The sequence below is a fragment of the Parus major genome, chromosome 2 (genome assembly GCF_001522545.3).
Source record: "Parus major isolate Abel chromosome 2, Parus_major1.1, whole genome shotgun sequence".
Classification (NCBI taxonomy): Eukaryota; Metazoa; Chordata; class Aves; order Passeriformes; family Paridae; genus Parus; species Parus major.
The window spans coordinates 149,644,580-149,668,528 of record NC_031769.1 but is presented as its reverse complement, the minus strand read 5'-3'; the positions used below and the strand labels follow the sequence as shown (position 1 = coordinate 149,668,528).

At 46.4% G+C, this 23,949-nt stretch overlaps 1 protein-coding gene across 2 annotated transcripts in view; it reads left to right on the top strand.

Moving 5' to 3' along the window:
• Nucleotides 1-23,949, top strand: part of ZC3H3 (zinc finger CCCH-type containing 3) — a 126,885-nt gene that overhangs the window by 74,217 nt on the left and 28,719 nt on the right. For both annotated transcript variants that reach the window (XR_004496272.1, XM_015619228.1), the window contains exons 5-7: nt 10,383-10,576; nt 20,708-20,789; nt 22,362-22,517. Coding sequence is in view for 1 of the 2 variants with exons in the window: in XM_015619228.1 (XP_015474714.1) it covers nt 10,383-10,576; nt 20,708-20,789; nt 22,362-22,517 (432 nt within the window). In the remaining variant the exon portion in view is untranslated. The remainder of the gene's footprint in view (nt 1-10,382; nt 10,577-20,707; nt 20,790-22,361; nt 22,518-23,949) is intronic.

Below are 23,949 nucleotides of genomic sequence, written 5' to 3'. Positions count from 1 at the left end.
AGGGTGGTAGGACACTGTCTGGGAGGGATTAAGGATTAATCCACGTGGACACAGGTCCTGGAGTTTCCCAAACGGAGCCACTAAGCGCCTGCCTGGAATGCCGCAAGCTCCATTTCAGCTAATCAGAGTTAAACCCTAATGAACTTTGTCCAATCGCCTGAGCTAATGGGGGTAAAAGGAATCTAATTAACGGGACAATAGTTCCCGGTCTTCCCGGTGTAATCACTGGTGCACCGCCGGCATTAGAGCAGCGGGATGGAAAGCCGAGTATTAGGGACCGTCAGCATTTCCATTCTCAGGCTCTGCCTAAGCGGTTTAACGGGACCTTGGCAGGGGGGTTTGGGCTGTGACTTGACCTACCTTGAAAACAGCTTTATGTTAGGAAATTGTCTTCTCCAGAGGGTCTTTTGTCTCAACTCCAGGGAGGCATTTTCATAGCGCAAACTTTGCTGGAGAAGTTGGAATTGTTTCTGAGGATCCTCCCGTGGCTTGCTGTGGGTGGGATCAGGCCCAGGGCTGGAGAGATACCAAGGAGATGGTTTGGATTTAGGCTGTCAGGGAGTGGGGAGGATGAGAGGAAATGACCTGAAGTTGTGCCAAGGGAGGTGTAGATTGGATATCAGGGAATTTCTTCATGGGAAGGGTTGTCAAGCATTGGAACAGGGCAGTGGTGGAGGAAGGAAGGCAGGGTTACATGGGATACTGGGAAAAAGTTCATCCCTGTGAGTCTGGTGAGGCCCTGGCACAGGCTTAAAGACTGATTTGGGCAGGAAGGCATATGGAGGGTCCCACCCCTCTGCCATGGGCAGGGACACCTTCCACTATCCCAGGTTGCTCCAAACCCTGTCCAACCCGGCCTTGGACACTTTGAGGGATGAGATAGCTGCAGGTCCTCAGGACAACCTGTGCCAGAGCCTCCCCACCCTCACAGCCAAGAATTCCTTCCCAATATCCCATATTTCCTTGACCTCTGGCAGTGGGATTCCCTGTCACTCCATCCCTTAGGCAAAGTCCCTCTCCAGCTCTCCTGGAGGCCCTTCAGGCACTGGAAGGGGCTCTGAGGTCTCTCTCTCTTCTTGTCTCCAGGCTGGACACCCCCAGCTCTCCCAGGACAGTTCCATCCCTACCCTCCTTATCTGGCTGCACCAATCCTTGAGCACAGCCAGTCACAAATTCTTTCCCTGTTTTTTGTGCTTGGCGCATGGAGCTGGGCTTGTATCCAGGCTCTCTATCTCCTGCAGGAATGATTTGGGTTACAAACAATAGTAAGGATTTAGGAAACGGGGACAGAGAAATGAGCTCTCCTCTCCCACTGCTCTGAGCTCCTCGAGGTGTTACTGGATCTCCTGTGTTTTTTGGAAGGTTTTGGCAGGATTTCAGGGCTTTCTCTGGCTTCAAGCGGGATCATGAGCCCTGCAGGAGCTGCCAAGTGCTGTGTGGAGCTCTGGCTTTTCATGGACACAGTCGAGAGATGAAAGGGAATGGCAGCGTGGAGCTGAATGTCTTTCAGAAGGAAATGGCAATAAATCCAGTGGGAGGCAATAATGACACTTGAGGGAAGGGATGGCATCTAGAGGGACTGTTAGAGACTGGGACAGTGCAAACCTCGGGAAGACCAAGGCCAAAGTCCTGCAAGTGGATAGGACAATCCCAAGAACAGACCCAGGCTGGATGGGGAATGGATTGAGAGCAGCCCTGAGAAGGATTTGGGGGTGTTGGTGGCTGAAAAACTGAATGTGCCTCATCCATTTGTGCTGGAACCCAAACTTCCCTGTGTCCTCAGTTCATCCCACAGTGTGGGCAGCAGGAGGAGAGGGAATTCTGCCCCTCCATCCTGCTCTGGTGAGATCCTACCTGCGGAGCTGCCTCTCGCTCTGGGGTGTAACAGCAGAGGGACGTGGAGCTGCTGGAGCAGATCCAGAGGAGGCCATGGAGATGTTCCAAGGGCTGGAGCCCTTTTGCTCTGGATAATGTTGGGAAAGCTGGGAATGTCCAGCCTGGAGAAAGGAAGGCTCCAGGGAGACCTCAGAGCCCCTTCCCGTGCCTAAAGGGGCTCCAGGAGAGCTGGAGAGGGACTTGGGACAAGGGATGGAGGGACAGGAGAAAGGGGAAATGGCTTCCCACTGCCAGAGGGCAGGGATAGATGGGATATTGGAAAAAACTCTTCCCTGTGAGAGTGGGGAAGTGCTGGAATGGAATTCCCAGAGAAGCTGTGGCTATCTCATCCCTGGAAGTGTCCATGGCTTGGAGCAACCTGGGATAGTGGAAGGTGTCCCTGCCCATGGCAGGGGATGGGACTGGATGATCTTGAAGGTCCCTTCCCACCCAAATCATTCCATGATTCTCCCCCATGGAGATTCCATGGAATGCTCCCCCTCAGTTTAGCCCAAGTTGCCTGTAAATTTTACAGCCCTTTGAGAAACCACTGCAAGGAGATTGGGATATTTTGTTCATGCCTGGGTCTTTCCAAGTGGAATTATTTGAAAAGCTATCAAGTCTATGTAAGAATTGGGAAGAGACATCCTTCTATGGGATATGGAAACTGGGGAAAACCACGAAAAAACCCTCCTCAACACTTCATTGCAGATGTAATCCCATGTTTCTAATATTTTTAGGTTTTTGGGTTTGTTTTTTTTTGAGGAATCTCTGTTCTCATTGGTTGATAACCATTAAATTTATTTGCAACTATTTTCCTTTCCAGGTCAGGGGGATTTATTGGGAAGGTACATCTTTATTTAGGTAATTAAGGAGCTTAATAGGTGCTCATTGAAATTCTTAATTTTTCCCAGGTTTTGAAAATGCTAAATGAGATCTGGGCTGGATTATTATTTTTTTTTTCCTTGCGATTAACATTAAGCTGCATTTGAATGGAAATTCAGATTCAATTCAACCAAATTAAAATGGGGTTTTTTTTTTAAGTGTTTGTTTCATAATTAGAAGTAATTATTGAAAGGAGGGAATTGTTTATGGGCAAATTAATTTTTGATTAGTTTTAATTAATTAATTTTGCTGGTCATTGTGTATTTAAAACTAATGGATCCTCTGTATTTACGGATGTATGTTGGGAAAGGACACATCCCTTTCTATTTTTAATTTCCAATCACTTTTCCAACCTCAAATATCATCAGCAGTGGACTTAATTATTTGAATTATCCCAATCAGGTTCTGTAAATAAATTAAATAATAATGTAGAAAGTGTTTATTTGAGGTTTAACCTTTATCACTTTAAGAAGAAAGCATCAATATTGGTAAAAATCCCATAAATCAAACATTTCAGTGGAATTACTTGCTTTTAGCTATAGATTTGGGATCTTCAGGGATCTGGTGGGTGAGGATAGAGATGGAGAAGCTTCCAAGAGGCGTCTTTGGAGCTTTCCTGGTGTGCTTGTGGAACACTTTTAACCCTTAATCCTTTGTTGTTTGCTAAGGAATGATGAATGACTGAGGAAAATGTAATTTTTTGGGTTTTTTTTTCTCCTGAATGAGGATTTTCCATTGCTACCTTCCAGGCTTGTCGCGAACGAGCTCCCTCCTTCCTCACCTCTCTCCCTGTTGCTTTCCGTAACCATTGCCCCCGCGATGATCCGCTCTTTCCTCGGGATTCAAATGCCAGCATGCAAATGTGATTTCTGACTATGTAAGGATTACTTTTGAAAAAAATATAAGCTAAGCCCAAAGAAGAAATCCAGTAGTAAAAGAAAACCATTCTTTAAGAGCCACTTGTATCGCCGCCAGTGCCAGGAAATCCTCTCCGTTTCAGCCGGCTGGGAACGCCGCCGGGATGTTCCTGCTCTGCTCGTGGGGTTGTGTTAAACTTAGAGACATCAAATACTCTAAAAATTTTATATTTCAAGTATAGGGGAATTTTTGCAGGGGTTTGGGTGGGATTTTTTTGGATCATGTGGTCTTGTGTTGATGAGGGGATGGGGGTGTTAAATCTGAGCACGCTGGAGCGACTCATCCTTGTTTTCAACCTTAATTTTCCATGTTGGCTTGGAGATCTCCTGGTTTTTTTTCTTTTTATAGATTATTTGAAGAGGGAATGTATTTTTCCAGCATCTTGCTGGCTCCTGGCTGAAGTTTTGATGATTTTTACTCCATTCTGAGAGATTTGGAGCTCCATTCTGAGAAGGGAATGGAGCTGGAGAAGGGTCTGGAGCACCAGGAGAAGCTGAGGGAGCTGGGAAAGGGGCTCAGCCTGGAGAAAAGGAGACTCAGTGGGGACCTTTTTGCTCTCCACAACTCCTTGACAGGAGGGTAGACCCAGCTGGGAATCGGGATCTGTTCCCAGGGAACAAGAGACAGGAAAAGAGGCCTCAGGTTGTGGCAGGAGAGGTTGTTTGGATATTGGGAAGCTTTTTTCATGGAAAGGTCAGGCAGGCTGCCCAAGGCACTGGTGGAATCCCCATCCCCATAGGAATTGAACATGTGTGTGGTTGTGGCACTGTGGGACATGACTTAGCGGTGGCCTTGGCAGTGCTGGGGGAATGGTTGAGCTGGATGATCCTGAAGAGCTTTCCCCACCTAAATGCCTCTGGAATTCTTGAAGGACACAGCAGGATGTTGTTTGATCCTGGAAAATCAGACTTGGTCAACACGAGCACCTACTGAGCAGAAGTGTGACATGGTCAGAGTGAGGTAAAGTTGCTGCTGCTTCAAGAGATGCACTGGAAAAGCCCAAACTCATCCTACAGAATCATGGAATGGTTTGGGTTGAAAAGGACCTTAGAGATCATCTTGTCCAAACCCTTGCCATGGACAGGGACACCTTCCACTAGCCCAAGTTGTTCCAAGCCCCATCCAACCTGGCCTCAAGTGTTTTATCAGCCTGGGACCTCACTTTGCAACATTTTTAGCACCAGACTCTAATTTTCCCTGTAGTTGGTGTCAAACCTGCGCCAGCTATGCCACCGTTTTTAAAACATTTTTATATCGTTCCTCCACCCCCTCTTCATTAAAAATTTTTCTTTCGCTGTCCACCCCGGGGGTGGGGGAAAGACAACCCTCAACCTTGTGTAGTCAAGGTTATGGCGATAAATTCCGGAGCATTGTCACTTCTATTCGGAGTAAATTGGCCGGCCGCTCTTGGGCTGAAGGGGAGATAATTTGCTGTAGTATTTCAAATGGATTAGAAATGGATTTGAAGGGAAAGTTCATGCCTCCCATTACAAAGGCTAGAAAGAAGACTATCTTAAGGCACTGTTCACACTCTAGCCTTCATTATCCACGCTTAATACCTTTCCTATTTTCCAGCGTTAATGAAATTTCCTGCCGGAGCGGGGCCTTGTGGACGGACGGGAGGACTCTTTAGATCCGCAGGATGCGCGGCAGAAAGGGAATTACAAGGCCCTCGTGTCGAGGGGCCCAGTGTATTCTTCAGGTCCTTGGCCCGGCTATTATCTCATTAATTTTATCCTCTTTTGTCAATACAGTTCATTTCCAAAGGCCGTCCTTTCCATTAGGCTAACAATTCCACGGAGAGCTGGGATCCCGCTGCCGATGAAAAGCGAGTGGGCGTTTGGCTCCTTGCCCTCGCCGGTGGCTTTTTCCCGCCACCACCGTCTTGGATGTCACTAAGAGGGAGGGGGACACACACACTGGTGGCTGTGTTGGGGCCACACAAGCACTTAGGAGCAACAACTTGGATTCAGAGGGAATAAAAAGGGTTTTCCTGCAAGTGAAGGTTGGGAAGTTGAGTTCCCTCCCCGCTCTTCTGTGTGGGTGTGGTTTTTCTGTATAAAATATAATTTCCCTTAAATTTTAAATCTCTTAAGGTTTCCATAATATAATAAATATTCTGCCTAATATGATAAACAATAAATACAATAAATATTATAATAAATATTTTAAAAATATATTAAAACTTTATTTTTATAAAACTATAAGGGGACATCAGTGCTTGGACATTTGCACTACCCAGAGGGTAGAAATGGAGGTGGCCAAGCTTCCATTGAGCTCAAACTGAGCTCTCCTGGTTGGGAGTCCCCATCCCTGGAAGTGTTCCAGGCCAGCTTGAATGGGCCTGGAGTGATCTGTTCTACTGGAAGGTGGCCCTGCCCATGGAGGGGGATTGGAACTTGGGGATTTTGAAGTTCCCTTTCAACCTGAATCATTCTGTGATGATTCCATGGCTTCAGTCCGGTGGCCCTTTGGGCTTTGGCAGTCTGAGGAGATGTTCTGCAGAAGCTTTGCTTGGAGACCACCCTGAGGTCAGTTATCTCCCTCCAGAATACAACAACTCTTAAGTTAGAGGAGGTTCAGCCCCACTCCCTTTGGGGAATGAGATGAGTTCTGCTGCCATTTGCCAAAATCCTTGCAAAAATCATAGATTCGTGGAATGGATTGGAAGGAACCTTAAAATCATCCTGTTCCAACAACCTGCCTCAGTGGGGATGTTCTGATACAGCATCTGCATTTGGAGGCTCCCAAAGTTCAGAGCTCAGCCATCCCTAAGGAATTGTAAAGAAGAGATAGGTGTGTGACCACTTTGGTGAGCTGAGAGCAGCAAGGCAGGAAAATTAATATCCTGAGGATTTGGGGGATTCAACCAACTGGATCTTAAACTGGTGCTTAAACCAGTGTGAGTCAGGCTCAGGTGATGTGAATAATCCCTGGGGTCCTGCAGGGTTTGGGGTGGGTTGGGTTTTATTTACAGCCAGAAAAGGTTTAATTTAATGTATTATCTCATATGTGTGTGTTTTTGTGATAATATGATGTATTAGGGCATATATGTAAACTTAAATTCAATAGATATTGAATGTATATCTATAGATACAGAATATTTTTAATATATGCAGATACATCTACATATAATATATAGATATAACTATATAGATACAATATCTATTTGAATACATAAAATATCTATTTAAATATGTTTAACATAGATATATGTACATATGACTGTATGTAATTTATATGTAGATATATCTATATAGTGTATCTATATAGATCTATAAATCTGTAGATTTGTTTATCTGTATATCCATGCCCTAAGTGCTTCCACAGCTGTGCCACATCCCAGCTTTTCTCTACAAACTAGAGTGGGGAATGTTGGATGAACCCCTGACTTCTTCCCTCCTCTCTACTAGACTTAAGGAAAATAAGAAATGTATTATATATAGAAAATAATATCTATATATTATATGTATTACCTATATATTAGTGAATATATATAATTCAATATATCTTCTATATATTCAATATTATATGAATAATAAAGTGCTAAGAATAAAAATAGTATCTGGGCCTCATATGAATTATCTCTAGGTATTATTAAATATATATATTGAATATATCCAGATGTTATTGAACATGTATAATTCAATGTATCTATTCAGTGCATATGTTCAATAATATCTGAAGATAACTGATGGATATAGAAGGCCCAGGGAATATAGGTGATAATATATAGATTTATGTAGAAAAGTATCAATATTTATTATTCTATATAATATATTGACTTCGTATTTCAATACATATACTCAGGGTATATATATTCAATTATTTGTGTATCTATATGGAAATAGATGTGTTTGGGTATCTCTATGTATTACCCAGAGATAACAAAAAAGGGAATATATATGGAATTAGAAGAAGTCTTTGAAAGGACTGATTCAGCTGGAAAAAAAAGGACTCCCAAATCCATTGGCACTGCAGTCCCTGTGAACAAATAATGGAGCATCCTGGGGTCCTGCCAGGGATGTCTCACTTCGAAGAATAGGAGATGGATGGAGCTGGGATGGGTCTTGTCACAACCTTGGTAGTGTTTTGCAATACCTTCATTAGAATCCTGGAATGGGTTGGGTTGGAAGGTTAAAGATCCTCCATTTCCATGGAAGCCATGGGCAGGGACACCATCCACTATCCCAGGTTGCTCCAAGCCCCATCCAACTTGGCCTTGGACACTTCCAGGGATGGGGCAGCTGCAGCTTCATCAGGAACTCCATTGCAGCACCTCACCACCCTCACAGGGATTTCCTGTGAGGAAAACATTCCTTCCCAATACCTTATCTCATTCTGCCCTCTGGCAGTGAGAAGCCATTCCCCCTTGTCCTGTCACTCCATCCCTTTTCCACAGTCTCTCTCCAGCTTTCCTGGAGTCCCTTTAGGCATTGGAAGGTCTCCCTGGATCCTTCCCTTCTCCAGCTTGAACAGCCCCAGCTCTCCTAGCCTGTCTCTAGGAGCAGAAGGGCTCCAGCCCTTGGAGCATCTCTGTGGTCTCCTCTGGACTTGCTCCAACAGGTCCACATCCTTCTACTGCTGGGACCCAGAGCTGGACACAGAACTCCAGATGGAATCTCAGAAAAGCAGAGTAGAGTAATGGGGGAGAATCGTCTTTGTCACCCTCCCGGACATCGGATATTTGATATTATTTTTACTGCCCCTGATACAGGCACAAGACCTTTCTTCAGGTCCTACAGCCAATGCTGGGTTGCAACTTTGGCCGTGCTGGATTTTTATGGGATGTGCTGGGTGATCCATGAATGACCCAAGGGTCCCTCATGCCATCACCACCTTCACCCAGCGATGCCACCGATGCGACTTTTTGCGAGTCGCTAAGACTTGATGGTCCTCGCCGGAGCAGTTCCATGAGGAGGAAACCTTGGGGGAACTGTAACGAGGAATTTATCAAATTCCCATCCCCTTCCACAAAAAACAGCAAATTTTCCAAGCTCGGTAGCCAGTGGCAACAGCCCTCTGGAATGAATAGGCTGTCACGCTCAGCATTAGGAAATGTAACTATTCCATTTTCCAGCTCTCTTTTTCTTTGGAGCACATGTTCATTTAAAGGAAATGCTCATCGGGGTTTGCATTCCGCTGATAGGATAGTGGGATCTTAATTTACGGATATTCTCCGGTAATGCGCGGTTTATATACGTTCTGCTAATAGCATTATGAGCATAGTTTGGGCTAATACAAAATTAGAGCTCTAATTTGCATAAACAAATTACTGTTTGGATTAGCGCTAAATGAGGAAGGCGACTGATATTGGAGGAGATTTGATTTGGCTGCAGTGGCTCTGTTTGGATAGTGGGGGATGGATAGGAATGATAGGAATGAGCTGGGAGACTGCGCTGTGGGTCAGGAGGGAGGTGGGATGGTGCAGGAGGTGTCAGGTCATGGAGTGGACAAGATTTTGTGTGGCAGAGGAGCCTCTCTGGGACATGTGGCAAGATGGGGATTGGCCTCCTTTCCCTGTCAACCGGTGACAGAATGATAGGAATTGGCCTCAAGCTGTGCCAGGGGAGGTTCAGGTTGAGCATCAGAAAGAGTTTCCTCATGGAAAGGGTTGTTAAACATTGGGATGAGCTGTCCTGTGGGATGGAATGGAGTCCCCATCCTTGGAGGTGTTCAAGGAATGCCCGGACATGGCACTCGGTGCTCTGGTCTAATTGACAAAGTGGTTCCAGGTCACAGGTTGGACTTCATGGCCTTGGAGTTATTTTCAGACCTAAAAGATTTGGGGATTCTGTGATATTTATCCCTCAGGTGTCACTTCAGAACTCACTGGTCCTTCAGAATAATGTTATGGGCAGCAATAACTGGATCGCAATTCCCAATCCATCTCCATCCCATTGCCTCAATAAGGAGTTTGTGAATTTAGGGACAGTTGAGGAGGTGGGGACAGGTCCCCAGCCCTGCCCACTGGACCCTGCTGAGGTCCAGCGTCAGCTCCAGGTGACAGGTGGAGGATGGAAATGCTCTTAGGTGACTTGTCCCATGCAGGGATTGAAGAAAATCCTTCCAAGAAACAGATTTGGAGGCAGAATAAAAATATCAAAGTTGTGGTATCTGATTCATAGTAGGAATAATGATACCAAAAATACAGACTCATGGAATGTTTTGGGTTGGAAGGGACCTTCAAGACCATCCAGTTCCACACCCCTGCCATGGACAGGGATGCCACCCACTGGATCAGGTTGCTCAGAGTCCCATCCCACCTGGCTTTGAAGCACTTCCAGGGATATCAAAGCTTGTAGAGCTCCATAAAGCTTGGCTAAGCTCAGGGAAGGTCACACCTTTCCGATTCTCTCATGGGGTTGCATCCACATTTCCTTGTTTCTGCTGGGGCTGGAGGTGCAAGCAGGGGTGGGAGAAGTTGAAGGAGAGTCCCTGAAGGTCATTTTTTTGGTGTCAGTCATGAGGAATCAGAGCTTTTCCTCTGTTAACAGCAAGAACATCCCTGGTTCTTCCATACATCTCCTCCATCCTATTGGGAACTATCCCTGCCCATGGCAATGGGGCTGGAATGATCTTGAAGATCCCTTTGAACCCAAACCGTTCCATGAGTCTCCAGTCCCATGGTTTGCTCATGAAGCAGCACCTCCTTGTGACATTTTCCCAAATTTGGGCTGACCTTGACTTTATTTTTCCTGCAGATCCCCATTGTTAAACCAAACCCGGACCTCACTCCAAGGTGGCAAATCCCAACTCGTCCAACAGCGCTGGAGGAACAAAGGCTTCCGCTGCATTGGCGGGGTCATGTACCGGGTGTCGGCCAACAAACTCTCCAAAACTTCCAGCAGCCCTGTCCGGGCCAGGGACTTGAGCAACAAAACTCCCATCAGAACAGGTGAGCAGAAATTTGTCCCAATTCACGTCCAAAACCCATCGAGTTCAGTTCTTAGCTGTTTATTCCCAGCCTGTGGGTTGCCACTCATCCTCTGGCCTCGTAGAATTCCAGATGTAAAGGTGGTGGAGATCCCATGGTGCCAAGTGCTGTTCTTGCTTTACAGTAGCTCTGAAGGGGAAATAATATTGGAAAAATTGAAGGTTTAGGAAAATTGAGGTTTTTCTTAAGTCAGACTTAATTCAAGCTTGTGGAGATGTACTGTTGAACTTGGTTTAATGAGCAAAGTCTTGGATAACTTCAAGCAGCACCACAAGGTTCAATGTGCTTGAGATGCTCATCAAATTGCGTTCAGTAGTCACCTAAAAATTTGGGAAGATCACTGTGCAGATAACCGTGGAATGATTTTGATGAATTCTCAGCTTTACCTTGCAGCTTAGATTTAATTTGTGTTTCGACTTCTCCTGTGTGGGACAACTCAAGTGTGGCTCTTAAAAAAGAGCAGATTTTAACTGTGTTTCAAAGTATTTTTAAAATTTCTTCTTGGTCTCGGATATTTTTGCTCCCTAACAGGTTTGTTGAGAATTCTTGGGGATAGTTAAACTGGGGAAGTCAAAATGGGTGGCTTTGTGCTGATTTTCCTGTCTGGAATTATGAAAGGAGCAGACATGCAGATTTTTATGGGTGATGCTGGAAATCAGGCAATGAGGGGTGGTTTGGAAGAAACAACAACTTTTTTTTGAGAAACACCAACTTAGAGGAAAATTTCTGGAAGAGGGATTAAGCCAAAGGTATGATGGGAGGATTTCTGCAGATTCATGCCTTGGAATTGCTTGTGGGGGGATTTGGGGTGACAGGACATGGAGGGGATGTGATCCCACCATTTTTCCTTTCTCACTGAAACCATGTATTCTAGTGACGTCTCATTCAGAGAACTGGGTTTAATTAGTCCCCCTTAGGGAGAGAAGATGCCTTCCAGGGTTATTCCCTATAAAATACAATCCCATCTAATTATTATTTTGAAGATATTCTTTATTTTGCTGTCGCCTCTTTCCCCCTGCCACATAGCACGTTGGCTTTGTAACCACAAAACCTGAGGAACTGCTGTAGATCAGTATTTTCACGTCATCTTTCATCTCTCCCCATAATTCATCCTGCTTCCCAAGGATGGATTCCACAGATTCCTCTTGCCTTAGGATAACTGGGCCTGGCAGGGCGGAAGATTTGTGTGTTCTCATCGGCTGCGAACGTTTGCTCAACGCTCTGTGTTTTCAACACTTGACAAAGTTTATTTAAAAGATGGAAAAAAACTGCTTTTCCTTTCCTTTTCAGTGCCAGGCACTGTGTGTTTGGAATAGTGGAGAGACGGGAAATGCTTCTGACAGTTTAATAGCTTGGAGTTTACTTCCAGTGGGTTATAATTCTGCTCTTTCCCTGGATTTATAGGGTTGGGGTTTTATCTCTACAGTACAAAATCTGATGCGGGGTGCTGGGGCTGATCCATCCACACCATCACAGCATTCCCAAGTGATTTATTGATGGATGCTGATGGAGAGTTAAGATTTGGTCCTTGGGATGCACTTCCTGCATCCCTGGGCTGTATTGGGATCAATCCTGGGGCTAACAGGAGCAATGGGAAGAGCAGTTTTCCGTGGCTTTTCTGGAATTGACTTTGTTAGTGCTGGAGAGATGAGGAGGCCACACAGCTTGGGGACAAGGAAAGTGTCACTGCAATCCCAGGAAAAAATTTTGGAGGTGTTTTGAACATAAATAACCCCACTGGAGCAATCACAGCATCACCACAGCCAGTGCAGCTGCTGAGAACTTTGCTCTCATCCCACATGTGGCTCTGCTCCCAAAGGATTTCTGCGCCTTCCACACTCATCTCTGGAAAACTGAAAATAAAATACAAAAAAATCAAAAGACTTTTTTTTTTTTTTCCTTCCCAGCTGGATAGGGACCTTGCACATGGCATAATTCATTGCTCAGGCAAAGATGGAGAAGAAAACCCAGAGCTTAAACATTCTCTACTCATCCCTGTTCAAGACAAAGATGCGGAATCATACATGGAAAGGCTCTTTCCCTTTGGGATAGCGTATTTTGGCACCCATGTATTTTCTCACTTTGCAGAAGTCTTAGAAAATAGGCACTGGGATGGTGTGGAAACCATTTGCTACGTGGCAATTAATGAAACAAGCGGAATAATTTGGTTTCTCCACTCACAAGGAACCTTTCCTTCATTTCTGTCTCCAGCTGCTAAGGTGTTTTCCAGACTCTTGAGGAATTTCCATGAAATCAGGGAGAGAAGCAAAAGGTCCTGGGCAATGTAGAGTTTCACAAAGAAATACAGAAGGGGAAACACAAAATTGAAAGCAGCAGAAAGCAAATTAAAGTTTGACATTGTCCGGAAACCAGCCCTGACCCCAATCTCAGCACGAGCCGCCACCACTGACGAGAGAGGAATTGCATTCCGTGAGCTGGAGCTGGCTCCAGCAGTGTCCAGGCTGTTTTTCCATGGGCAAATCCTCACCTGCATGATTTCCTCATGCTGAGATTTTAGCTCTTGGTTGGAGAAAGGCTGGTGGCTTTGGGGACTCCAGAGGTGACAGCTGGCCCCTTGAGCAATGTGATTTTTATTTACTGGTGTTTTTGAATTGTCTCCATGACCATAGATTCCAGAACCTTGGAGATACCCAGGATTTATGAGCTCCCAAAAGTGGAGGTTTAAGAGGAGTTTAAAGTCCTCCGAAGCTGAGGCATCTCCAGCACATTGTAATGGTGGCTCTGATCCCAGAGAAACAAATTATTTACTAAAACATGGTTGAGTTCAGCCTTCCAGAACTGGGATGGACTTCCCCTGGATCCAGATGCACTTCTGTCTCCATCCTGCTGTGTAACGTATCCTTCTGCCTCAGTTTCCCCTCTCTGCTGCAAAGGTGATCATCTGGGGAGATGGAAGATCACGGAATCATGGAATGGTTTGGGTCGGAAAGGAGCTTAATGACAATTTCATTCCAACCCCCTGCTATGAGCAGGGACACCTTCCACTATCCCAGGTTGATCTAAGCCCCATCCAACCTGGCCTTGGACACTTCAGGGATCATGGAGCAGCCAAAACTTCTCTGGGCAACCTGTGCCAGGGCCTCCCTACCCTCACAGGCAAGAATTCCTTCCCAATATCGCATCTATCCCTGCCCTCTGGCAGTAGGAAGCCATTCCCTGTGTCCTATCCCTCATCCCATGTTCAAACTCTCTCTCCAGCTCTCCTGGAGCCCCTTCAGGCACTGGAAGGGGCTCTAAGTTCTCCCCAGTACCTTCTCTGCTCCAAGCTCAACATTCCCAACTCTCCCAACCTAGCTCCAGAGCAGAGGGGCTCCAGCCCTTGGAGTATCTCTGGACTCCCTCCTCCACTATTTCAGTCTGGGGACAAGTCACAAATGCTACCAAACATGATTTGGGCTGCAGTGGAAGAACTCAACACTAAGAGATCTCCGTGGTGCTGGAAGAAAGTGCTCTCTGGCCTCCCTGCTTACCAACTAATTTTAGAAGTGCTGAGTGTCACGGAAATGCGCTTCCCACTTTTTCAAGGGTGATGAAATGCTCAGTGCTGCCGTTGGCCCAGTGCTTGTGGGAATGATGCTCCTTCCTCTGAGCCACTCCTTTTTACAGACAGAAAGGAAGCATTAAGGACTGGAATATTTCCACCACCAGTCTTCTGCTTTTAATTTAAAGACAAATTAGGGAGGATTTGCTCTGGTGTGCTGGGCTTTGCATTTTACCCATGTCCATGGAAACATCCCAAGCTTCTTGTTTGCCCATCATGACCCACTTTCTTGTCTTCTGCCTTCAACACACCTTGAATGTGTTGGGATCATACTGGAGGATTAAGGAAGAAATTGGTGGAGGAGAGAGCAGCCCAATGCACTGAGATGTAAGAGCAGGGAAATTTGGAATGTTGATTTCCTCGGGTTTCCACTGGTTTTGGTGTTGCTGGTGCCAGGATCCCTGTATGTTCACTCCCTTTGAGGTAAATTCCTTGGTTTTGGGATTGCTCAGTCTCTTGCCTCATTTTGATCTCAATTCCTTGGCTTCTTCAGGATCAGTCCCTTGTTTTGGTGTTGCTTAATCCCTCGGACAATTCAATTTCAGTCTCTTGGTTTTGGTATTGCTCTGTCCCTTACCCATCTTCAGTTAAATCTCTTGGCCCCTTTGGAAGTCATTCCCTTGGCTTTGGGATTGCTCAGTCCCTTTCCTCTTCTGACCTCAGTTCCCTGGCTCCCTCAGTTTCACTGCATTTTCTTTGGGACTGTGGGGTCCCTTGGTCCCTTTTGATCTCAATCTCATGGCCCCTTTTTTACTCAATCCTTTTCTTTGGGATTCCTCAATTCTTTCCTCTTTTCAGATCAATGCTTTCTTTCTGGGGTTGTTAAATTCCTTGGCCCCTTTTGAGCTCAGTTTCATGGCCCCTTCAATCTGAAGGCTTTCTCTTTGGGACTGGGGAATCCTTTCAGTCTCAACCCATCCAATCTCAATCTCATGGATTTGGGATTCTTCAATCCCTTACCCCTTTTGAGCTCAATTCTTTTGCACCTTCAGTTTCAATGCCTTCCACGTCTTTGGGATTGAGGGATCCCTTGGCCCCTTAAATCTCAATCCCTTGTTTGTGTAATTTTTCTGTGTCTTTGAGCTCAGTCCCTCAATTTCTTTAAACTCATCCCTTGCTTTTGGGATTCTTCCTTCCCTTACCCATTTTTGCCTCAATCCTTGCTTTTGGGGATGACTGAATCTCTTACCCCTTTGGACTGCAGTCCCATGTATTTTGGGGGTTGATGAGTCAATCCCTTACCCCTTTCAAACTCAATCCCTTGTTTTTGGGCTTTCTTCAATCCCTCACCCTTTTTCAGATCAGCTCCATGACCCCGTCAATCTCAGTGTCTTTGGGATTGTGGGATGTCTTGGCCCCTTTGATCTCAGTCCCTTGATTTTGGGATTGTTCAGTCCTTTGGCCCTTTTGAGCTCAATCCCCTCGGCCCCTTTTGAGCAATGTCCCTTGCTTTTGGGATTATTCAATCCCTTTGAACTCTTCACTCTCAATTCCATGGTTTTGGGATTGTTCAATCCTTTTAGCCCTCTGGGGTTCAATCCTTTGGCCCCTTCAATCTCAGTGCCTTGGCTTTGGGATTGCTCAATCCCTTTTGCTTTCCATTCCTCAACTCTGGAATTTCAGGGCTCAGATCCTGCTCCTCACCCACACTTGCTCATACAACATCCAACCCGGAGCTGCTTCATTAATTGAAGCTGATTCATTAATTGAAGTTACTTTAAAACAACTCATGACCACCTGACTCAGGGACATCCATGGGATGTGGGGACAGTCGGGCAGGAAAATGGGAAAATCTCTGCTTGTTTAGCGGCAGCTCATCCCTCCTTTTTCCCCTTGTCTTCTCCGGAATGAGGACTTGCGCTGTCCAGCGAGGGAAATAAATGACCCCCAGCAGCTGCGAGTGCTGATCCTCAAAATCCGCAGAACCCACTTAAATGAATAATAATTAAAGAAATAAATTTCCCCGAGTGCAGCCTCAAAACTTTCAGTTCAGCAATAAAGCCAAGGAGAGAATCGGAAAATGAATCGCTCGGCTCTTTCCGAAGGAGGCTGCGGTGGGCAAGGCGGAATGATAATGGGAACTATTAAAGGAGCCAGTTTTGTTTAAGGAAGTCTTTTCCAGGTTGTGTGGGAACAGGCTGAGGAGAGTTTGTGTGGTGATACTGACACCTGAGGGATAAAAAGATTGAGCAATCCCAAAACCATGGAATTGAGAGTGAAGGGGCCAAGGGATTGAGGAATCCCAAAACTAAGGGATTGAACTCAACAAGCCTGAGCTCAAAAGGGGTAAGGGACTGAAAAACTCCAAAACCATGGAACTGGTGAGCAAAAAGTAACAGGAAGGTGAGATGACCCTGTTGTGGTCATCCCCAAGTTGGAGTGCTGGCCAGTGGAGCTGATCACCTGCCTGCCATTGCTTGGGCAAACTCCTGGTTGGTTCCCTCTGTGTGTAAGATTTCCATAAATTATCCTTGACTTGGGATGGTGGAAGTAGATGGGAAGCAACAGGCTTGATACTCAACACTCCTCATTCTAGCAATGTTCTCACCCTCTTGCCCATCATCCCTTGGCCCTACCACACCCCAGCTCTGAATTCCCCCCCTTTTTTCTGCCTATTTCAGTTTTCTACTGACTGGGGGAAGATTTTCACAAATTATCCTTGTTTTGGGATTGTGGAAGTAGATGGGAAGCAATGGGCTCGATACTCATCATTCTAACAGTGTTCTCACCCTCTTGCCCATCATCCCTTGGTCCCAGCGCATCCCAAGTCTTGATTTCTCCTTTTTCTGGATTCACCCTTTTTTTTCCTTTTTTTACTAAATCAGTTTCCCACAGCTTTTCCACCATTTAAAAAAACCCCCAGAATTATTGGATAAGATGCTCCAGAAGACCTTTCCATGAGATGAGGTCCTGATCCTTGAGCTGTGCCTTGGAGCAATAAAGTCCTTCCTAAATAATTCAGCAGGTGATAATTAACTGTTTTTATTTGCAGCCAATTTTTAGCTCAAAGGAGTATTTGGAATGTTGTTTTTGGGGTGTGTTTGTTACATCCCAAGCCCTTGGGTGATGGGGGCTGAGCAGGAGTGTTGGACTGGATGGGAGCATCCTGATATCCATGTGGAAATGCTGGAAAGCACCGAGTGCTGCTCCTGAGTGCAGTTCCTGGACTGCCAAGGGAAATGTCTGCCAACCTTTCCCTGGAGGAGAAGGATCTTGATCCTTGAGTTTCGCAGTTATGGATAAAAAACCCCAGGATGCCAGAGATGGACCTGGATCCACTTGAGCTGAGTTTTGGGATTAAGGACACGAAAAGGTCCTAATTAACTTTTGGATGTTGGTGAAGGGGCGCAGCATCTGACCTGCTTGTTTTAAAGGATAAATTGTGCCTTTTCCCCCCTCTTCCATCAAAAGCTGGAATTCCAAACGTTGAGCCAAACGCTGCGGAAAACACCGGGGGACTGCTTGTCTGTGGATTCCTTCCTAGGAGCAGGGGAAAAAAAGAAGGAGTTAGGCTGTAGCCCCCGCTATTAATCATAGCTGTAATCATGCATTTAATGAACATGACAGCTCCCGCTCCCTCCGGAGAGACGCACGGAGTCTCCCGCCTGGATTGGAAACAACAATCACTTCTCACCGCGAGCCACCGGAGCCGCCGGAGCTGCCAGCGTCGGGCTGGGATGATGCATTAAGAGAAACAACCCCGTTTGCATGGGCTGTGGGTTTCCTTACGGATGATGCTTTTCCAAGTGACTGAATCATCGGGAAAGGGGGAGAGAAATCCACCTGTCCCTTCCACAGGGTGGAAAACATCCCGGCTGACACCGCTGTGCCGGCTGTAATCACTTCAAAAGCCCTCAATGTGCAGTTCTTAATGCTCTCTGTGGCAGCTTTTCTTGTTTTCCTGCTTTTCTCGCCCCCTCTCCATTCCGTTCTCGCTGCCTTGGAGTGTGCACATGGGAGGAATTTGCCGTGGCACCTCTTAGTGAGGGACTTGGGCAGTGCCAAGGATGTGGGAGTTGCTCTCTTGATCCGACAGCATTGCTGTGTCCCAATGTTCTCCCCGGCTGGGAAGTTATTGAGGAGAAAACAGGACAGATCTGGGACTGGGATGTGCCCAGTGTTTTGTCTGGACCAAATGAGACTCCTAAAGTCAAGTCCTGGGGGAATCGTTTCAGCTTTTTGTTTAATTTAGGCCATACTGCAGCAAATTCCGTCTCCCGAGGTTGGAATTTAACCCTTATCCCATTTTCCAGTGTCTTTTGATGTCCCAATTTCACCCCAATTTCAATAATACACCCTCCAATGTATACATAATACATATTTATTTATGTATTTATTAATGCAAATCTCTTGTAATAACCAGTTGGGAATTCTGAGTTGACAACCGCTCTAAAAATCCAAATTTAGGCTCCTTGGACCTCCTGAAAAGTCAGGAACATCCAACCCCAATCTTGCACCCCCTTCTTGTTACTTGGATGTGCACAGAGCTTTTACTTTTATTTAAACTTCTTTTCCATAATGCAAGAGCTTCCAAAATTATCCTCACGACAGAGCTTGAGTTTTCTTCATAAATCCCAGTGGACAGTGAAATGTTTAATTATGGAGCTTTCTTGGCTTGGCTCATCCTGGAGAAATATTTGTGAAATTTATTTTCTAATAGTTTGGGGAGGATTTGCATATAGGATGAATAGTCAGGGAGTGGAAAAATGTGGATGGGGGGGTTTCTTTGCCAGCTTCCAGGTGCTTTGCCAGACCTGGATGGATCTCACATGGATTTTGTCATGGAATGGATCAGCTCTTGGAGTTAAACTGCCTTTGGGATGTGAGTTAATTCCTGGAATTGGGAGATGCACATCATTTTATTGTGTGACTTCTTGCTGGAAGATGAAAACTGGGGGAAAAAAAGCCCCCAAAAAGAATTCCATTGATGTATTTTTGCTGCATAAAAATTTCAACCCACTGGCAGGAGGCTGTTGGCCCCTTTATTTTTCCAATATTTATCTCTTCAGTGATTCCTCCTTTCTGGCCAAGATGGCCTTTAAGGGCCCTTCCAGCCCTAACCATTCCATGATTTTGTGATTCCAGACTTGTTCATCCCTGTGTATCTGCTTTTATCCCCAAAGACTAATTTAGATGGATTGTCTGCTGCCCTCAGGAGCTGATTCCTGGTGTAGCTTTAATGAACATTATACAGAATTCCAGAGGGCTGAGGATGCTCCAGCCCTATCCTATCAATAGTTTATTTATTAATTTATTGATAAATTTATTTATTAATTTTATTAATAGCCCCTATTAACGTGGGGCTTTCTCCCCCACATCATTTGGGAAGTCAACCTTGCTCTTAATGGAGACCCTTCAGTGGCATCTTCAGAGCACCGCACTGTTGACGAATGTTTATTGTGGCACTAAAAAAGATGCTCCTACAGCTTGGGACGAGAAGGAATTTTAAAAAAATAGGGAAAAAAAAAACATTTCAGTGATGGCTCAAATGCCCCGTTGATGGAATTTGATGTGCAGAGGGAACAGATGGGGCTTTGTCGGCGCCAGCAGCCGAATGACAGCTCGCAGTGCCGCGCAATCAAATTCCACTCGCTCAACTTCCCAACACGCCCGGGCTGGCAGGTGAGTGACTGAGCCGCTCTCATCCCACCTGGAAAACTGAAATCCAGCCTTTCTTTCCCATTCATTCTTCCCTGCACCAGTCAAGGATGATTTAATTCCATGCGTGCATGTAAGGGAGCAGGCGCTGGGCTTCCCTGTCCGGCTGTGGGGAGCCGCCAAGGCAAGCCTGGAAATTTGTTGGATTGATGGTGGAAGCGTGGGATTTGCTTACAGAAGTGTTCTGGCATGTTTGGGTGCTGAGGGTGAAAATTCCTGCTCTGTTTGAGGCTGGCAAGGATCACTTCTGACAGGGCTGCTCCAGAGGTGGGAAGTCCCTAAAGGGCATCTTCATCCAATGGTTCTCTGGTTCTTTTATTTAACCCAAAGCTCCATGCTTTGGGTTAAATAAGATCATGGAATCATGGAATGGTTAGAGTTGGGAGGGAACTTGAAGATCATCTAGTTCTGATCCTTTGCCAGGGGCAGGGACACCTTCCACTATCCCAGGTTGCTCCAAGCCCTGTCCAACCTGGCCTTGGACATTTCCAGGGATGGGGGACATCCATGGTTTCTCTGGGCAGCTTGTGCCAGGGCCTCACCACCTTCACAGGGAAGAAATTCTTCCCAATGTCCCATCTCTCCCTGCCCTCTGGCAGTGGGAAGCCATTCCCTGTTTTCCTGTCCCTCCATCCCTTGTCCAAAGTTCCTCTCCAGCTCTCCTGGAGCCCCTTTAGGCACTGGAGGGGGTTCCAAGTTCTCCCTTGGAGCCTTTTCCAGGCTGAGCAACCCCAGATCTCCCTACTTTTCCTCACAGCAAGAGGTCTCTGTCCCTCCAATCATTTTTGTGGACCTAAGGTACTGAGGGCTGTGTGAATTCCTGCAATATTTCTCTATTCCAAGCAATGATCCATGTTTTTCTCTCTTTCCAGCATTGAGATTGCACTCCATACCCAGTCCTGGGGTCTTTCCAGCCGGCCTGAGCAGATCCTCAACGTGCCGATACATCGCCAGGTCTGTACTTACGGGAAGCAGGAGTGACATGCTCCATCTTCAGAATTATGGTCAGCAGGGAGTCAGGAGCTTCAGGAGCAGCTGTTGAACTGGAGGATGATTTGGTGAAGCTCTGGCTGCTGCTTTTCTGCAGCTTCTGCTTTGGGGTGGTCATAAGCCAGAGCCTGCCCACCCTCCCAGGGAAGAATTTCTTCCCAATATCCCATCTATCACTGCCCTATGGCAGTGGGAAACCATTTCCCCTTTTCCTGTCACTCCATCCCTTCTCCAAAGTCCCTCTCCAGCTCTCCTGGAGCCCCTTTAAGCACTGGAAAGGCACTGGAAGGGGCTCTGAGGTCTCCCTGAAACCTTCTCCAGGCTGGACATTCCCAGCTCTCCTAGTCTTATCCAGAGCAGAGGGACTCCAGTTCTAGAAGCACCTCTGTGACCTCCTCTGGATCTGCTCCAGCAGCTCCACATCCTTCTGCCAGTTCTTTCTCCAGAACTGGAGGCAGCTCTGCAGGTGGGATCTCCCCTGAGCTGGGTAGAGGGGCAGAAATTCCCCCTCTCCTGCTGCCCACGCTGTGGGATGAGCCCAGGATATTCTGGGCTCCCATGGTTGGATCATGTGGAGCTTCTCATCCACCAACTCCCCCCAGTCCTTCTCCTCAGGGCTGCTCTCAATCCATTCTCCACCCAGCCTGGATTTGTACTTGGGATTACCCACCACACATCCAGGACCTTACACTTGGCCTTGCACCTCCTTTTAATATGGGAGCTGCAGACAACCAGCAATTACAGAGCTAAAAATGTGCATTTCCGCTGAAAATAAAGTTCCTTGAACCTGTATTTTTCATGGATAATGCACTGTGTCCTCAGCAAAGTGGAGCTGACTGTGCCCTACCACCAAATCACCTGCTTGGTTCTCCCCATGGTTTGTGTTCATCCATATCTCAAAACTTCCCCTTTTCTACACATCCCAAGAGCTGCTGGATAATTCCCTCTCCAGCTGGAAGCTTGTGGAAAACACGTGCTAAGCAACTTTTCAGCTCCTTAAGTAGCTTTTAGTGGGACCAGGCAATTGAAAAGGAGCTTTTCTGCTCTTTGGTGGTACTTTTTGTTCCTGTGGCCATCACGTAGGTCCTCGTTCTTTGAGGTTCATGACCAGGTGCCCACTTGAAGGCCATGAATAGCATCAGGCCCAGCTGGTGGGATGTGTGCTGAAGAGCCCTCCGAGTCATTCAGCCTTGGCATCCTGTGGTGCACAAGGGGAGGATGTTTCCTTCCTCACCATATTCCCTAAAAGTGTGGGAAACCCTCTCCATGCTCATGAAATCCAAGGAGAAGATCACAGTTATGGGGGTGGGAAGGAATCTCACTGGTGACTTTGGTGTTACCTTGCAGATCTTTAATTATTTTGAGTAAAATCAGCCAAAAGTTGAAAATACTTTAGGGCTTACGAGCATGAACTTCCTAAATATTTCACTCTCCAAAGGTGGGCTCCTCTGTGGTTTCAGGTGTTGTTGAGGTGTCTTCTCCATGTCATCGTGGTGTTGGAGGTTTTCCCTGACCTTGTCCCTCTTTCTCCTTCAGCCGCGCTGTGCAGAGGAGCTTGGCCATCATCCGTCAAGCCAAGCAGAAGAAGAAAAAGAAGGAATATTGTATGTACTACAACCGCTTCGGGAAGTGCAATCGGGGCGACAGCTGCCCCTACATCCATGATCCAGAGAAAGTGGCCGTCTGCACCAGGTAGGGATGGACGCGGAATTGCGGTGAACTGGGACGTTGGGTGGCTTTGGTGCTTCCTTGTGGGATATTCCTAAGGGAAGAAAACTGATAACAGAGGTGTAGGACAACAAGGATGGGTGTTCTGGGTCAGGTGTAGGTTCTGCACTGTTGGGTTGGAAGGAGGAGGACAAGAAGAGGCCAGAGAACCATGGAAAAATGGAATTGTTTTGGTTGGAAGGGACATCAAAGATCATTGAATTCCAAACCCCTGCCATGGGCAGGGACACCTTCCACTATCCCAGATTGCTCCACGCCCTGTCCAGCCTGGCCTGGAACACTTTCAGGGATGGAGCAGCTGCAGCTTCTCTGGGAATTCCATTCCAGGGCCTCACCAGCCTCACAGGGAAAAGTATCTTCCTAATATCCTATCTATCCCTCTGACAGTGAGAAGCCATTCCCCTTGTCCTGTCACTCCATTCCGTGTTCCAAGTCCCTCTTTGTCTCTCTTGAAGTCTGTTTAGGCACTGGAAGGGGCTCTAAGGTCTCTTTGGAGCTTTCTGTTCTGGGCTGGGTTACTTGACCTCTGCCCTAACCACACTCCAGGTTATTCCTTCAGGAGCATTCCTCAGATCCATTTGGGTCAGTCCAACAGGTTTGAATCCCTCAGCCTGTGACATTGTGCAGCTCTGAGACTTGGTGATTTATTCCAGGAGAACTGATCCATTGTTGGCAGCTCATTAGACCTGCCCAAGAGTTGATTAAACTCTATTATGAGTCATTTAAAAAGTGCAGAAAAGCCAACTCCTCTGATGAGCTCCTGGACTAATTTCTCCATAAAATTGCTGCTGTGCTGGAATCACTTGGAAGTTGCTCAAAGCTCGATGGGAGACGATAGAGGAGGGGAAGGTGATTTATTGTTTTTTTAACTCATTTTACTCCTTCTCACTCATTCTGCCATAACAAATCCCATAACTCCTTGCCTACTTTAGGAATTGTGCTCCTTGAAGTCTTTTGGGTCTCTATCCTGTCTCATTTCCATGCATCATTGGAGGAGAACACTGATTTCTCCCAGCTGTGTGTCTCCTTATCCTGGTTCCTTTATCTCCAATCCCATTCTTTAGCTTTCCCTTACAATTTTTTAATTTTGCTAATCTCTCACAATGGTCAATCCTAGGAAAAGTCTTGACCTACTTGTGTGCTTTGGGATCTTGGTTCCTGTTCTGGGCCTGTCTTTGCTCCTCATGGTCGTTGGCCATTCCCACCTGGCGCTTCATCCAGCATCTCATAGAATGGGATCACAGAACCCTGGAATGGTTTGGAATGGAAAGGACCTTCAAGATCTTCCAATCTTCCCCCCTGCCATGGGCAGGGACATATTCCATTATCCCAGGTTGCTCCAAACCTTCTCCAGCCTGACCTTGGACACTTCCAGGGATGGGGAATCCACAGCTTT